General features: G+C 42.3%; 2 protein-coding genes and 1 long non-coding RNA gene across 3 annotated transcripts; 1 reads left to right on the top strand and 2 right to left on the bottom strand.

Moving 5' to 3' along the window:
* Nucleotides 1-65: 65 nt before the first annotated feature.
* On the bottom strand, nucleotides 66-1,521 carry LOC115750999 (putative peptidyl-tRNA hydrolase PTRHD1). The gene is made up of 2 exons (XM_030688646.2): nucleotides 1,122-1,521; nucleotides 66-528 (listed from the first exon to the last, which is right to left on the bottom strand). The coding sequence occupies exons 1-2, from the start codon at nucleotides 1,476-1,478 to the stop codon at nucleotides 346-348; spliced, it is 540 nt and encodes a 179-aa protein (XP_030544506.1). The 5' UTR covers nucleotides 1,479-1,521; the 3' UTR covers nucleotides 66-345.
* A 3,439-nt stretch (nucleotides 1,522-4,960) lies between these two features.
* LOC115750998 (probable WRKY transcription factor 17) lies at nucleotides 4,961-7,151 on the bottom strand. Its single transcript, XM_030688645.2, has 3 exons — nucleotides 6,306-7,151; nucleotides 5,638-5,763; nucleotides 4,961-5,513 (listed from the first exon to the last, which is right to left on the bottom strand). The coding sequence occupies exons 1-3, from the start codon at nucleotides 7,016-7,018 to the stop codon at nucleotides 5,336-5,338; spliced, it is 1,017 nt and encodes a 338-aa protein (XP_030544505.2). The 5' UTR covers nucleotides 7,019-7,151; the 3' UTR covers nucleotides 4,961-5,335.
* Nucleotides 7,152-15,189: 8,038 nt separating this feature from the next.
* On the top strand, nucleotides 15,190-17,098 carry LOC115751042. The gene is made up of 2 exons (XR_007198204.1): nucleotides 15,190-16,571; nucleotides 16,856-17,098. It is a non-coding gene; the product is annotated as an uncharacterized LOC115751042 (long non-coding RNA).
* The last annotated feature ends 137 nt before the right edge of the window (nucleotides 17,099-17,235 follow it).

Raw genomic sequence — 17,235 nt, 5'->3', positions numbered from 1 at the left:
AGGCTAGAGAGATCTCCAAGGCTGAAGTAGCCGGTGTGTAGAAGCACCGATAGACAGCGCGAAAGAAAATGGCGGTTCTTCTGGTAATAAATTGCACGACACAATAGAGGGGATATAAACATCTCACAATGATGCAGACAAGATGTACAGGTTACAAATCCTTTGCACGTAGTTATCAGATGAATGTCTTCATGTTCCACCTAAAGTACAAACACTGATCTTAATGGGGACCAAGTAACAAGATTCTCAGCGGTCCATTACGGAAATGTCTTGATGTCCCCCAAAAATTTGCTTAAGAAGAGAAACGAAATAATCTGTCAGGCATCGAGAAAATGTAACTCCCACTCACTTGCAAAGCTTCAACTTCTTAAAGTATGAAGATATGACAGATTTGGGGTAAGGCTTTGTGGCAAGGCAGGTAGGGATGTTCTCAGGTTGTTCTATCCAAAGCTTATGCGCAATGTCACCAGCTTTGAGCTTTTCTGCCAAATTCAAGATCTGGGGTTCTCCCTTTACCTCAAGAGTAACCTACAAGTAGAAGCAATCGCACAACTTAGAGGTGGGGGGGGGGGGGGTGTGGGGGTGTGGAGGAGGGAGGGAGGAAGGGAACAGGAGTTTTTGCTTGAATGCCATTCCTTGTACTGCAGAAACCTATAAAGACAACTTAGGTGGAGAAGCTTTCTATCAAACAGTTGGTGCTTCTTCCAGTCATCAGTAACAGCTAACTTGACAGACAACAATAAATTGAGCTTCAAAACAATGACAAGCAAAGCAGAAGGCCTAATTCCTCGAACAGGACAGCTCCCATTTAGTAAGATAATGAACCGAATAGGCATCATCACAGCTGAGAAGATCAGCATCACATTGGTGATTGGTCTGTGTAGTCACGACACGATGATAAAAAATAATTCTTGTTGCTTAAATTCAGGCATGGGGACTAAACAAAATAACTAATTTGGGATCAATCATCACTTTTGTGTCTTGAAAAGTTGTGAGCTTTCCATTCGTTCTCGAAACTCATGATCACCATCAATGAGTAGTCGCAATTTTTGCGCAGAGAGAGAGAGAGAGCGAATCATACGGGAAATACGAAAGGCTAAAGGAGAGAAGAGATCAAAAACCTTGTGCATGGAATCGATATTATCGGGGCTGCAGTACTGGAGAGTGAGGGGGTCGTCCCGGTGAGACCAGATGGCGGCGACGGAGGCATGACAGCCCTGGGTCACCACGCTCCCCAGTGGCCACGTGTCGATGAGGTCCCTCCTGAGCACCAAGTACTGCACCATCACATCCTCGGCGACGGAGTCCGGCGAAGCCTGACTCATGGAGCTCCAGCGGAGTCGACTCCGGGTAGTGATGGCGAATCCGATACGGCGAGGCGCAGGGAAGAAGAAGCTGAAACGACAGGGGGAAAGAAGAGAAACAGGTGATGCCATCTTCAGCTGCGCGAGCCCTGGAAAGTGAATTCGGCCTACCATTTTGGGCCATGACGCAGCTTCAACTGACGCTGTTTAGATGGGCCTTGGACTTGGGATTGGCTGCAACCGTAGCTAAAGCCCCTCCTCCTCCTCCTCCTCCATCTTCTTGTTGTTGGGAAAAGAGAGTCCTCCAAAGAAGCCAAGCAAACCCCCCTTCTCTTCTTCTCTTCTCTTCTCTTCTCCTCTTCAACTTCTCCAAGCAAAAGCAAGGAACATCATTCCTCTTGTTAGAACATATAGGCTCATATTTGAACCTTTTGTCCCACATAGAAAGAGTACTAAACTATTCTTCACCTCTTCGAAGCTTATATAAAGACTTCTCTTGTACATTGTTACATATACCATTCATTAAAGAACAAAAAAAAAAATATCATTCTCTCTTATTCTTTCTTTATTATCATGGTATCAGAGCTTTGTTCCGAAAGTATTCTCTGCGACTGTCATAAATTGGATAAAATTAAGACAATGAGCTAGAACTTCGTTCCGACATCATGATAAAAAAGAATGGTATTTGTTCTCTGTGAATAGTGTATGTAACAATGTACAAGAGAGGCCTTTAAATAAGCTTTGGAAGAGGTGAAAAGTAGTTTAGTACTCTTCCTATATGAGACGAAAGTTTGAAATATAAGCCTATATGTTCTAACACCTCTCTTTGTGTTCGCCTTCCTCTGAGATGATCCCACCAACACCACCATTTCACCCCAGCAGCGAAATTCATGAAAAAGTTATATTGGCAACTGGACCGCTTGACTGCCCGACTTCCAAAGGATTATTTGGTGATTTTGAGAAGTGTTTTATGCGAAAAGGTTGGCCAGATAGGACCATCATCAGCTCGCCTATACTCAAAACTAATATATACTAGTTAGCTCCCCTTGCAATGCGGCGGACAAAATGAATAAAATAAACCTAGATCACTTGCTGGAAAAAAGGGAATTTCACAAGTTATTTATTGGTCCTCAAGTTGCTGAAATAGCTCAGCTTACTGAATTCAAGATGGGAAGTTTGCCTGAAAAGTATGTGGACTTCCCCTAGTTGCCTATTCTGAGAAACACCACAAGCCTCTGACAGGGAGAATGTTAAGTGGGGTGTGGAGGTGGAGTGCCAGACATCCTGTCTTTTGCTGGTGGACTTAAGCTTTACAATGCTATTTTCATGCTGGTGCAGTGTTTTTGTTTTGTCAAAGAAGATATACAGTTGTTGTAATGCCTTCTTGCGGACTGGTTCTGATGGAAAGGCCAAGGGAGTCAGGGTTAAATGAACTGATGTATGTTTGTCAAAAATGAAAAATAAGAAGGTGGTTTGGGTTTAAAGAAAGTCTATCAATGAAACGAGGCTGCACTCATGAAGTTTATTTAGCCTTGTTAAACTCTGGCTCTTTGTGGATAGCTTGGGTGAGGAGTTACCTGATAAAGCAGCAACCTTTTTGGCAGTTAACTTCTTCTGCTCTTATATTTGGAGAAAACTTCTAAAGTTAAGGAGTGAATTCGAGCCCTTAGTTCAGTATGTTATTGCCACTGGGGATGTTGGGAAGATCTTTTTATGGATGGATCCCTAGAATCGACAAATTTTCCTATTAAGTGGTTTATGATACAGGCCTTCCTCGCGATGCCAAGGTGGCTGGATGACATAGAATGGCTCATGGCATTGGACAACTGCTAGATCAGAAGCATTGGTTCAAATTCAAGCGGCATTGTGGGGAGTCGTTACCCCTAACATAGAGCAGGCGGATAAGATCATATGGACTGCTGCTTCTTCAGGGCAATTCACTGTACAAAGTGCATGGAGTAAGATTCAAGCCTCAGTCAGAAAAGTTTATCGGCATAAGACGGTTTGGTTTTCTTCCAACTTTCCCAAACACGGTTTTCAATCGGTATTGGAGTGCTATTGCTGGTAAAATCTTTCCGATAGCTTGGTATGCTGCCATTTATCAATGTTCTGCTTTGCGAAGAATGAGAAGCTGCATGGGTAGGATGTCATGGTTTCTACCAGTTCTGTTTTTCCTAGAACTCAGGTTGCAAAACTTGTAGTTCCAATTTCCAGGATCAATGTAGAGAAACTTGTAGAAGGTGGAGAATGGTAGGCTAAGTGTGGTGTCCAGTTGCTATCTTGGTTTGTTGTTTGTAGCAATTGTTCTGCGAAGTCCATGTAAATGATTCCGCGGCTTGTTTTATTAATACAACTCGACTGTTTTATAAGAGAGGCTTGTTGGGGAAAATGAATTAAAATGAAACGAAGAATGGAGGAGAAATAAAATGAAAACATGACCAGTAAAGTAAGGGGAAAATAGTTCCTCAAAAAGCATTTTCCTTTCTCATGAAGTTTAGCTCTAGAAGAGAGGTTTGTACAAACACTTCAAGTCGTCGAAGGGTAACAACTTTTAACATCTAAAGTCCCTCCGAAATCCTTAAAATATACATATGTTTTTTAAGTATCATTTTTCTTGTGGCAGTAATTTTTTGGTTTGATACCGAGCAAAGCTAAGCATACAAATTGTCTTTTCGAGAAATCATTTTTCAAAAAGCATTCTCCTCTATTTTCCAAGTTAAGGAATTCATTTTCTTAAATGTAAGTACGTATATTTTTATTGACCGTAAATGGTTTTCCATTGAATAGTCATCTTTAGCAAATCAAACGGGCAAAAAAAAAAAATCCAAGAAAATTAATCCATGAAAAAAAAAATCCACTCAAGCGAACACAGTTTAGATTGTTGTTCGAAATATATAGAAAATATAAACCACAAGAAGGGATTGAATGAGAGGAGGGCTTGAGAGAGGGAGACGTGTCCAACCCCAAAACCCTCCCCTCATCTAATTTTATAGATTTCTTGATTGACAACAACAGCATTTGTGGATCTTATAAGATGAAAAGATGAAATTTTTGTTCCAGCCTTTGTCAAACCCGTGCGGTCGAGTAGGTATATAGGCAAGGAGAAGTATTTCGTTTTTACTTTTTGGTCAAATTTTCTTTTACCTAGGGTAAAAATGCCATCTTTTTTCTTGTATCTCGAATTTTCTTATTTTCGGACCTTATTCAATTAACACCCATGACAAAAAGTGAAAGAAATCTTGTGTTAAACCTGAATAAAGCTCTTGAACTGTTTCGTCTAAACTCTAGGATGTTAAATCCGAGGATATTCTTAGAATGAATTAAAGAAAAATATTTTCTTTCAACTTTCAACTTATGAGATGATGGTGGAAAAGATAAATTCTATGCCATCTTCGAATGTCTACCGTCCAATAAGGTCGTATAGTAGCGTTCCGCATCTTAATGAAACTAGGGTCTTTCAATTCCTCGATATCCACCATACATTCCAAAGTAGACCGATTTGTCAAATCGGTTTTTACCAATTATGCTATGCTTGCTGGAGCAAGAGTCCGGGCCAAGGTTCCAACTCTCTCTCTCTCTCTCTCTCTCCCCCCCTTGGTTTCGCGACGTCGACAGCTTCCCAACTTCAATATAGTAAATACCATTCTGAGCTTAGAATAATGACATGAGATTGACGCCTTTCATTAGAAATGTCTTCAACCACAATACAAAATTAAAGTTCCCCCACTAACCACACCTTTGACTAAACATCCTAGAGATTATCGCCCTTGTCTTGTCCTCATCATCCCCCACTAAAAACGACACGCAAGTGGCGGACAAAAAAAGGCAAAACTCTCGGACCCAGAAAAGTAAACGAATTTTAGATTAAATTAAATTAAATATTTGGGGAATGCAGCTAGTCAAGTTTGAAAATGTTGTGCAATTTCTGTTTCTTTAATACAAAGTTGCAAAAAAAAAAATTTACAATCCCACTAAAAAATTAAGGAAAACCTACTCCTCCTCCTCCCAACTTTGCCTTGTTCCCCCACCCTTCAGGTTGACTTGAACACCAGGTTCATCGCACCGGCGGGCACGATCTCCTGCGACGCGGACTGGGAGTGACGGTGCTCCCCCTCGTACGTGACGATCAGCATCGTCGGATCGTCGGGGGCCCTCTCCACGTGTTTCCTCGCGGGGCACCCTCTCATCGTACTGCACTTGTAGTAACCCCTGAATGTATGGACCCACAACATAATTAACAACAGTAAAAAAAGGTTGTAAAGAGATGGCTGCATAAAATCCCGGACCGTGCGATTGGAAAAATCAAACGGCTGGGCAGAGGACGGAGAGTTACCGTGGGTAAGGAGACCCTTTGATCGGCTTTTGACCGTACTTCCTCCACGAGAACTCGTCGGCCGGAATGTCCGCCATCTTGTTGCTGATCGCCGGCACTCTCATCACTTTCTTCACTCTGTTTTTCCTGTTGGAAAGCAAAAACCGCCACGTTTATCATCCACGTCAAACAAACGAAGCAAAGCAACAACCCTGCGGTCTGCTTTCCATCGCTGCTATATTTACTAAAATATCCCACAACATAACACGACAAAATTCTGCTGCTTGGCAAAGCGTGAACCTTGGATACCCAAATTTGACTAAAACCGCACCCGACTGATAAAAACTTTGACGTTCTAGAATTTGATGCTATTTGTCTCTGTCACGCGTGCTGGCCGTGTGAGGGTAAAGGTGACTAGCTCCATTAATATGGCCAACTGTTCCTTCCCCAACTCACTCGTTGACCCCTAGAAACTACGAAAAGTGCGCTTTAATTGAACCGAGTCAACTCGGGCGAATCGGTTTTGCTTTCCTCAGATGAGCGTGATATGAATATTTGCAGTCATACCCAATTGATCTAATTTCAATCAGATCAATTTCGAATTCCTACTATTAATTAACTTAATAAGGGCTAGAAATCGGCCAGCTAATGCAGAACTTGGGCTTAGTTGAGATAGAACAGCTTCGTACCTTCTCTTGGAACAGTGGCACTTGCCGCTGCCGGAGCCGGAATGCTTGCCCGAGACGTCATCGGAGTGGTCGTGCTCGTGGCACCGCTTCTTGTACGGCACGCTCGAGATCGGGGGCTTCCCGGCGGACGAAGCCGGGCCGGACGCCGGAGCTATGAACATCGATGTCCCCAGCTTTCCGTTCGAGACGCTCCCGTCGCCGGTAATCGCCGACGACATGAACGAAGAGTTCGAGGACACGCTGAAGCTGTCCTTCGTGAACTCGATCTCGGAAATGCCTTTGGGGTTGGGGCCCAAGATGCTTGGCTTTGTGAAGTCGAGAGTCAAACTCTGCTTGGTCTGCGAGTGGAGGAAGCTCGCCGCCGGAGACGGTTGCGAGCTCGTCGGAGCCAGGATGGTCGCAGGCGCAAGAGCTTGGCTCCGAGATAGAACCGGGGGGATAGGGGAAGCGACGGGGACAGACTTGGAAGAAGCGGATTGAAGGGGCGCGCGCCTGAACCGGGCGTGACCAGTGCGGTCCAAGAGGGAAATGACTTTCCTGAACTTGGAGACGGTTTGATCGGTGAGGTCGGTGCAATCGGCGACGTTGGGGTGGTGATTTTGGCGAGAGAGGAGGCCGATCAAGTGTTCCATGGTCTTCAGCCCCTGCGACGCAGCCTCCTGTATCGCCGTGTGATCCTCCACCTTGGGGAAGCCAAGCAGTTCAATCGCCATCGGACGGCCCGAGAGAGAAGGGCGGAGGAGGGTAGATGGGTTGCGGTGACGACGGTGGCGAAGCTCTCAATCTCAAGCTTTCATGGAGACCGAAAAATCGTGTGGATGAAGAGAGGAGTAATGGCAGAGAAGAGGCCGAGACTCCGGGGGTTGATATAAGGGGAACGAGTGACCGGTTTACCCGGTAACAGCTCAAAGAGAGAAACACTGTGGTCAAAGGAGGTTACTATGATGGACGGTTGAGATGGGCCGTGAGGTTTCTAGAGGGAGGAGGAGGGAGAGTACCGTACCAGTAATAAGGTCAAAAAGATGGTGGGCCCCAGGGTTCAGAAAGTGGAACATCTCGGGGAAATCTGGTCAAAGTCAAAACTGTGGAGTTCTCGCTCTTTGAATTTTCGAGGATAGTCCGACCAAAAAAAAAAAAAAATTCGAGGATAGGAATGGAAATTCGGACAATTTTTTGGGGGGGTTGGTTGACCGGTCCACAGCTTGGAAAAAAGAGGATGCAAATGGAACCCGATGACATGACCCGCAAATCTATGTGTTCCGTTGCTCATTTCCCTATTTGCGAATGTCTATGGACATTTTTACTCACTCCCGCCCATCCCTTTGGTTGGTAAATAGCAATGATAGAAATACTAATTCAGATGTATAAAAATCGGAGCCAAAATGAAGTATTCAAAGTTTAAAAAGGCCATTCGAACGATGAATTTACATTGTCTATCCACTATAGTGTGCTCGAATCATTTTAATTGTTAAAATTATGTGAGTGTTTCAATGCACTACCTCGAACAAAAAAAAAAAAAAGTGCACGACTTAGATTACATTACCAAAGTTATGCGCACTCCATTTTTTACGGAAAAAATTGCACAAAATTCTTTTATTGTGTCGCCCTTAACGTGTCTAGATTTAGTAACCTAAAGCCAATGTCCAACGCGATTAGTGACATGCCTAAAATGCCTTCCCAAGCTATGGCATATGAGTTGTTAATTCACCCACGCTGTTGCGTACACTAGAACGATGTTTACTCGGACGCGGGCGAATCCATTCACGTCCTTCTCAAGCGGAGTCATTCCCTTTATCACCTTATAAACTAAGATTTGACATTCAAGCATTGCTTCAGCGAGTGAAGGTAGGAAATGTCCTCCGCACTATTAAACTTGTCACTAGTTAGGTGCTCCAAACCATTTTCATGAATCATCGCCGAGGCAGTTGACTTTCCACCCACTTGACCTGTTGCGAACGAGCACTACCCTAGCCAGCACGTCATCCCCTCGGCGATAATGGAGCTTGCATTCAAAGGCATCACTTCGAATTTCTTAAACACCTTGGTTCTAGAAACCCTCCCCCACACATGAAATTAAACAATCAATGTTAATTCCACAACAACAAATGAAAAAAAAATAAAATCAAGGAGACATCGGAATTCCGTCGCCGAATGAATGCGAATCCGAACAAAATATTAAGGAATATTGCTGAGGATGCGACAGCGCACACGTACCAATTGAAAGCTGACTTCAAAGAGGCATCACATGAGGTTATTGGAGGGATTTTTGTAAGCTCGCAACAGTTGACCCCCCTCTCTTCTCAATTGATTCGCTGCTGGCCCTTCCTCCAACCGTTGGATCGGCCTCGGTCGATCCGAGGGCTGATATGGTCCCAAAGAGGGGTTTGACCACGGCATTGTGCTTTTTGAGTTTTGTTTGTTTCCCTCGAGATACGCCCAGACAAACACTGACAGCCTTGGTTACTGTCGTCGTATACGGTGGAACATACGATCACGATGGGAGCAGAAATTCCGAGGCAAGAAGCACCGAACGCTTCGGTTCGGTGCTTTTGACCTTTTGGGCGATACCAAGTGACTAGATTATTGCATTTTTGCTAATTTCAATCCTAAATTTTTTAATTTTGCCAATTGAGCACTAAACCTTTTTTTTCGCATTTTGTCAAGTTAGTCCATTCGTTGTGGCTAGAACTCACTAACGCGGATAATTATAATAATATGTTTTTTTGAAAATTTTAATTTTAATTTTCCTTTTTTTTTTCTTGTGTTTTTCTTCTTTTTCTTTTCTTTTTCCCTCCGCTTGCCATCGTCGAGCCTCGGTCAATGGCCGACGGAGGTCGCCAACCTTAGGTGGGGGAGCTCTTCACTAGCGAGGGTTGCTCTTGCCCCAATCTAGCGAAGGGCTGCCCTTGCTTGAAGCCAGCGAAGGGAAAAAGAAAAGGAAAAAAAGTAAAGAAGAAAAATAGAAAAACGAAATCATAAATAAATAATTCAAAAGAATGTTAAAATATTAGTAAAATTATCTCCATCAGCATTGGCTATCTCACGTGGGACGGTTGGCATCCACGTCGGCGATTTCCGGCCAAAAATTGGCTTTGATAAACTCAATAGGCAAAAACGTTAAAAGGTCTATAACTCAATTGGGAAAATTAAAATGCTTATGATTGAATTGACAAAAGTATAATAGATTTAAGATTTATTGCACAATTTTTCCCAACCAGTAGAAGCTACTACTAAATTATAGGCACTCCGGTCTTAGACTTTTTAAGATGGTGAAGTGCTAACTTAAAATTCCCATTGACTTTTTTCAGTAAAAGTTATGCAAAGCCAACTCAAGAACTCTTGTTAAAAATATGACCCAATAGGCCAGTTTGTAGAAAGAGAACGGTTCAAGGCTTCGAAGTGAATCATGAGATTCATGACAAGCATAAGTAGTCGTGTTAAGATCGTCTAATTAAATTGGAAGTTTTCTTTAGGGAATAAGCAAACCTATAAGAAAAATGTTAGGATTGTCTTATTGAAATGGAAGATTTCTTTAGAGAATAAACACACACAGTTTTCTTTAGGGAATAAACACAAACACACACACACACACAAAAGTAGGAAAAAGCACGTGACGATTAAGGGTTTGGAAATTTAAATTAAGAACTGATGTCTGTGTTTGACAAGGCATTAATGGCTGTTTAGATTCCCAACCCCTCTTAACTGTAAGTGTACAAGGAGAGGAGATGACCGCCCCACAATATAATGAATTAGTCTTTTTTCTTGCTCACATGTAATACTTGATCGAAAGAGAGGAAGAAAGAGTCGAGCGCCCAATTTGTCACGTTTCGTATTTTGACTGGGTGAGACGATTTTGGGACATTTGTTTTGATGTAGAGGATCTCTTTCCTATGGTAAGAACAAGAAATCTGTCCATTCAACACGAGAAAACAAAGCAAGACGAAGCGGGTTTCACATGCTAAACGTGTCGAGTGGGGCTCAGTATCAAATCTTCAACGGCCAGCGCAGAGCTCGAACTCGAGACCGGGGCCCGACGCTTTCCGACGGTCGATACAAGAGGGTGGACTCGAACGATGTTCATAGGAGATGCGAAGAATCAACGTTTGACTCGGTCGTCCGGTCCGCTGCCATTTCTGTTCCTCAAGGACTTGAAAGGGTCGCGGTCGGTTTGTGATGATGGGGGAAACGCTCTTGCCGACTCGAGAATTACCAACAAAAACGCTCATTGAGAACGAACATGCACGTTGAAATGGTCTCTCTGGAGGTGTGTTTTCTTTTGCTTTGAAACGCGTACTCCCCGGAAGACACGTTCAGTTGGTTTGTACCTTCCTGAAACTAGAAAGGCCGCCAATGACCATTATTCTTTTCTCGGATTTTATTTCTAGTCAAAAATAAGCTTTTCTATTTCTATTCTTTGTACGAGTTTCTGAACAGAAACATGCATTTAACAACGACACAAAATTTTCATTCTCAAAATAGAAATTTGTTCAATAACAACATAAAATTTCTATGGTTTGGCGACCGGTGGCCAATGGACGACGATGTGGACTAAGATCGGCAGCCGATGGTGGGTGTATGGTGTTCAAGGGCTGGAGACCGGTGAACAGCAAACATCGACCGGTGAATGGTGACCGCGGCCGGAGGATGGTGCCCGACAATTGGCAGAATGGAGACCGGCGAATAGCGACGGGTGGATAGAGATGGGCAGACGTAGACCTGTGGCCGGCGAATTGCGGCTAGCGAATACCGAATGATGGTCGGCGAACGACAATCGATGGCCGGTGAGAGGGACACGAGCGAGGCAATCAATGAATGGCAACCAACAACGATAGACGGGCGGCTGGCGGATGACGATCGGTGGCGGGGATGTGAGAGAAAGGAAATAAGCAATTGAAAAAATTATTATTTCTATTTCTAGAAGAGAAAAGTAAAAATTTCTACTTTTTTTTTTCTCTATTGCTCATTTCATCTACCAACTTTTGTTGGTAAGTTAGCACAACAAATGCTTCTTCTTCTTCTTTTTTTTGGGTAAAGGATTGGCACAACAAATGTTCATTTCCAAACTACCAAAAAAAAAAAAGTTGGTAATTATATGAAAGTGTGGATAAATTATCGAGAAGTTATTTGAAAACAAAGCTCCGTTTGTTTCATAAAAAATGTAATGTCAAAAAGTCATTTTCTAGGAAAATGAAGACATTTTCTGTTGTTTGACTGAGACTTAAAAATGAATTGGAAAACAATTTCCATCATTTGTCAAGGAATTGATTTTCCTAGGAAAATTATGAAAATTTTTTATTTGTTTGAGTAAACATTATTTTTTATGCTCATTTTCAATGATTTTTTTTTCACGAGTGGAAAATGTTTTCCTTGAATAACTTATTTTCCCGAACCAAGCGCCCGAAAAATTTAGAATTTTTTTACTTCAAAGTTGTTTTTCGCGAGACAAATGGAACCAAAGTAGTCATCATTTTTGGCTCCGTTTGTTTCACGGAAAATATTTTTTCGAAAAATATTTTCCGACCAACAAAAAAAACCTTCTAAAACTAAGGAAAATGATTTCTTCGTTTTGAGAAAAGAAAAACAATTTCCACACTTTTCATTCCTCATCTCTTTCAACTATTTTTTCTTTTTAATTATTTTTTTGCTTTCTTTTCGTTTTTTATTTATATTTTCAAAATTCGAAAATTTTATTTTTTATTTTTAGGATAAAATTTATTTTTTAATTACTTTATTTATTTATTTTTTTTTCGTTTTTTTTTAGTATTCCTTCTTCTCCCTCGGCCGGTTGCCGGCCACGGCCGCGGCCGTCTCTGTTCAAAGAAGGAAAGCTATAGTGAGGAACAGAACCGTGACGTACGTCCCGAACTTCTCATGCTCCACGCGGGGTGATGACGTCGGGCTTCCTGGTCTTGAGGCTTGCCGCCCCGACGTAGTTGACGTCGATAAGTGGGTCGGCGAGGCATTCAACGGCCCGCAAGATTGAGGGTGGCCTCTGAGGGCCCGCGAGACCTCTCGCAATGCGAGGACTTCCATTCCATGAAGCGCGGAGCTCCCTAGCACGGTTGCCTCACGCTTCTTTTGCGGGATCGGTGGCGTGCTCTACATGTGCTCAGAAATCAAAATCCCTATCGCTTAGTTCGAGGGATTATATTATGTGCGGCGCCTCTCCTTCGGATTTCTCTCTCTATCTCTAGAAACGCGAGCAGAGAGAGAGAGAGAGGAGACTTAAAAAAAAGTGAGCACTAGAGTTTATTTTGAAGAAAAAAACTAGACAAATTTTTTTTACCAAACGGCGGAAAATATTTTCCGGAAATTTTTCAAGTTTTTGCCAAACATCGGAAAAGGAAAGTCATTTTCCTGGAAAATGACTTTCCGAAAAAAATTTCCTAAAAAGGTCATATTTTTTACGAAACAAACAAAGTATTCTTTACCAATAATTTTCCGACGCTTATCAAAACCGATTGACATCTACTAATACGGAAAAAATCCATATCTTTAGGTACGAACCAATAGAATTTTGCTCAGTAAAGATTCCAACTAAAACGCATCAAAATCCATATGTAAAAAATGCGGCTGACGGCAATCTCGCAGTTGACCATACACACCCCAAAAGAGGGCAAGTACGAACAAACAAATGCTAAGAAAGAGGGCCGATATTTATTACTCTACTCAGTCGTATCTCCAGAAATCATTATTTAAATTGGAAGGAATCTCAATTCAATAATAGCCAAAATCCTTAGTTCTTACGAAAAGACATAGCTCTAGGTTTAACAACGCACCCTTTGTCTTGTCATTAATAATTTGTCGTATTAGTTGACTTTTCTTTTGATGGTCCGCATGCAAAGTTTTGTTAATTGCTCGCAAAGGAGATTTGGGGGGAGATTTGATTCCATCGCTCTGCTTAAGTAATCGGAAAGATAAGGAGGAAGAGATACGATTCAAAATCCATTCGACCACCCTTATCATCACTTTAAAGAGTTATGGCAAGGTCCAATGGAGCTTTAATTGCGGCAAAATGTAGTTGACGGAAAAGCTTGTGGGGACTGAGCAGTGGCACGCACTCTTGGAACTCGGGGCCAATTTTCGTTCACTAAATCGTTGAAAAAGACAGCGAGCGAGCTTGAGTTTTGTTGGGTGAAGACAAAAGGCCACACCAAACGTTTGCAGCTCGAAGAAGATGATGTAACGTTTTCTTTTTTTGTTTGGGTCCTCGCGCATGCGGATTCTTACATGATCCGAACTTCAATATTCAAAGTTGGAGTGAGCGCTCATTTTCATCCCGGTTCTAGAACCCGGAATCAGATCGAGCAGGAGAATCGGACCGAGTAATTTTTAATTTTTTCTTTTGATTTTGCTTTGCGTCATCCCTTTGCCTGTGGTTTTTTTTTTGCCTCTCTCTCTCTAGCTATCTACTATTTCACTGTAATTACTCAGATCGGACCGACAGAGTAAATTTTAAGTTCCAAAAATCCGGACAGAATCTACCCATCGTGGATCGTGGAACTAATTTACCTCTAATGTTTGCATGGCAGAAGCCAGCTAGGTTTTCATTTGGGTAGAAAGTGGCCAACTAATCGACCACTAAAGAGGACAGTGTTAACTTTTCCACTTTTTGACCACCTCGACGATAGTAGTGATTTCTCCTTTCCTTCATTCTATAATGTGAAAGACATCTCATGATTGGGTAAAAGTCGATCCTCCGACAAATCACTGCCTAACAAAGACAGCTTCCGATGCTGGCTTTCTTGTATTGTAATTTGTAAAAGATGTGGATGTCCTGCCACTATGGTCATTGAGGATGCTCTTTTAATCTTTTCCTTTGCTCCTCCCTTTCCCAAGTAGGCTTTGTTCTCTGTCACGCGACTAGTCAACGCTTTGGGTTTTGTTTTCCCATATCCGAGTCACTTTGTATTTTGTTAATTCACAATTTTAATCCGCGTCTTGAAGTTTGACAAAACCAAAGGGAATGAAAGGAGAATAATAGCATACACAATCGATACACTAAAAAGGAAAACCTCGTCCAAATTGGAGCACAGATCGACGAATGTGAATGGTTGGATGCACTTGGCTATTGGGCCGCTAGCTATCAGATTAACTTTTATGAAGCCCAACGCCGGATTCCATGGCACAGTGTTGTCAACCAGGAATAGCGGGTCAACAAGTCGGTGAATGTAGGGGTATATCGAGAGAGTTAATTTGCTCGAGATTAAGCTCCATTAGATCGTGATTACCCATCTTTTAGTATGATATGCCATATGAGACCGAAAAAACCGACCCAACTTCAATCCCTCGTCAACTGTATGGGTGATAAGATGGGTCCCAAGATCATTTAATTTGAGGAATAATTGATAAATAGTTGCAGCCCATCATATGTTCTTCGTATTTGTTTGAGGCCTGGCCCAAGGCCAATTCACAAGTGTTTCCTCCTTGGATCTTCACTGTCGGTCTCCCTTGTCTCGAGAAATGAGACACGCTTCATCATCTCGAGCATCGCAATTCGTTTGTGGACACTGAAACTGCAAAGTCAGCACAAGAGCGTGAAGACAACATCGGACCGACCAAATGGGTGTGAGGGTAAAACGTGTTCGACTGACGTTTCGTTCCGTTACTTGCATTCTTTTCCGTTGCTCTGTTTCGCGGCATGCCAAAAGATCCACGTAATTTCGTCAAACCGTGGCGTTACGAAGTGAAAATCGGGGGAGGAATGCATTATCTCGGGTCAATCGAGCCCGTCAATCTCCCTCCCGCCTAGCATTGCGCAGTCGCGGTCCATTTTGTGGCTCAGTTAACGTGCTTCTTCGTCTTCAAGTTGGAGAGACTACACCAAACAGGAAGCAGACTCTTACCTCCCTCTTAGCTTTCTTACTGGTTGGGGCACGACATGATTGAGGCAGACAAAACCCTTGTGCTGTAGAGTTTTCTTGACTGTATGGATGATTTTCCGCATGGATGGTTTGAATTTTCTTGTTGATTTTAGTAGCTTCATGGGAAATAATAAGTGGGTTCGTTTGCCTCAGTGTTGGGTCTGCTATTTGGTTTGACATTGTAAATTCCTCACCTAGTAGGGGGAAATTTAACTGGGCATGTTCTAGGGATGATGAGGTTTGCTGGTGTCCATACCCTTTTCTTAGGTCTCCGAGTATGGATTCGATTGCGTGTTGACATGTTACCTGGTTTAGTTTGGGCGGAGACACACAAAACTAAAACACAATCTATTCATCACTCGATCGAAGGCGCTATTAGCAGAGGACAGCGCTCAAAACCAAAAGATTGAGGCATGTTTTAGTCAGACAAGGACGATGGTGACGGTCCTGTGACTGCGTTTTAATGCCTAAATGAACGCCAATTTCTCAAAGTGCGGTGATGCAACACGTGCTGCATTACATCTTTGAGTTATGACTGCATTTGTTACTCCATGTCAAATAGAGTCTTCATCACATATGGCAGGATGACAGTCTTTTACTGGTGCCTCATGCATCTAGCATATTTCAAGTGTATATGCTCTTGAAAAGCATTGAGTGATCCTACACATTCAAACTCACAATCTGTAGAAGCCTACCCTGATCAAAGACATTACTACACAAGCACATCCTCCATGGTTATTGTTGAATTATATACCTGGGCACAGCAATCCAAACCATAGTTAACCTCGGTGTCAACATGTGAGCATTCTTGGAGGAGGTCTAACTATTGACCGCTAGTTATGGCGTGATGCTGTCACTTCATTTATTCTGCACATGCCTTATTCTTTTTGTCATAGTTAAAATGCAGAGTTCAAATCAGGCAGAGAGTCCTCCATCCAGAAGTCGTCCTAGTTAGTTCTTTGTAACATGCTTCCATGGTGAAAGGGTTTGATTCTTCTCCTGATGCTTATGCTATTATCAATCAGCTATAATGAGTACAGTGGTGTCATTTTGGATTTTGCAGTAAGCCCTCATATGTTACTGCATGGTGGCGATGCAGGAATCTGATGGTTGAAACGATTTAGAAACTTTGGAATGGTTTTGTTGCATAATTCGGGAATTCCCTTTGGTTTATGCTGATTAAGATTTTCTCTTTCCAAACTTACTAACATATTCTCCATCTGAAGAATTGTCTGGTTGTGACAAGCAATCTTTTGATCACAGTGCGGGGAATTTGCTTTCTCAAGCTAATGAAGATGGTCAAAAGGACTTTAAGCGCAGAGTTGAGTAGACATCCCAAGTGGTATGAGACAGCTTGCAGGACAAACTAAGAAGCTGTAGTTGCTGCATTCAAACACTCAAGGTTGTTTATATCCTGAGTTATTATTCTTCTGGCTATGAATTTTAAAGACAAGCAGAAGTGATAAAGGAGTTAAATTGGAGCGTATATCTGTAAATCAGTGATAGAATTGGGTCTCTGACTGATAATCTAGCTGCTAAGCTTTTATTTATTGCTTCTACGGATTTGCATCTACCCTTTTACTTATTGTGTGGTTGTCGATATGTGGTTTTTTTTTTATTTTTTTTTTTTTTATGGTCGAAATGTGATTTGAGACTTGTGATTTTTGTACTACCTGTTGATGCCAGAGACGGGGCTTTGATTCAGCAGTTGTGAGGAGCAGGAGCACATGCGACTCTTCAAAAGCAGAAGAACGGTGGTGATTTCAAGAGGTGGTGCCGCAGGCGCTAGTTCACCTCAACTTGCTATCACCGTAAGTGCAACGTGCTTCACCATTTTGGCACATCTGTATGCATATCTTAGTATCGACTTTATTCTTTCGCACAGTCCTACATCAGTGATGAAGATACGCATGAGATGCTTGACTTGCATGAGATATTGACATAGTTGGATGCCGAGTCTTCATTGGTTGTTGACTTTGCAGATTAGGTTGGTTTTGATTGAAGTCCCTACTGGATGAACACGAGTAATCGTGATCTTATCTCTCGGTAGTGTCCTTTTTGGCGCT

This window comes from Rhodamnia argentea, chromosome 4 (assembly GCF_020921035.1).
Source record: "Rhodamnia argentea isolate NSW1041297 chromosome 4, ASM2092103v1, whole genome shotgun sequence".
Lineage (NCBI taxonomy): Eukaryota > Viridiplantae > Streptophyta > Magnoliopsida > Myrtales > Myrtaceae > Rhodamnia > Rhodamnia argentea.
The sequence above is the reverse complement of the archived record's forward strand: the minus strand, read 5'-3'. Positions and strand labels throughout refer to the sequence as shown.

What these genes read in the sequence shown, in the direction of transcription:
- LOC115750999 (XM_030688646.2), bottom strand. Translation starts at nt 1,478, where the DNA reads ATGGTAGGCCGAATTCACTTTCCAGGGCTCGCGCAGCTGAAGATGGCA. An exon ending in ATATCGATTCCATGCACAAG is followed by an intron (nt 529 to 1,121) that starts GTTTTTGATCTC and finishes TTCTACTTGTAG; the next exon opens with GTTACTCTTGAGGTAAAGGG.
- LOC115750998 (XM_030688645.2), bottom strand. Translation starts at nt 7,018, where the DNA reads ATGGCGATTGAACTGCTTGGCTTCCCCAAGGTGGAGGATCACACGGCG. An exon ending in TGCCACTGTTCCAAGAGAAG is followed by an intron (nt 5,764 to 6,305) that starts GTACGAAGCTGT and finishes GCTTTCCAACAG; the next exon opens with GAAAAACAGAGTGAAGAAAG. An exon ending in AAAGGGTCTCCTTACCCACG is followed by an intron (nt 5,514 to 5,637) that starts GTAACTCTCCGT and finishes CCATACATTCAG; the next exon opens with GGGTTACTACAAGTGCAGTA.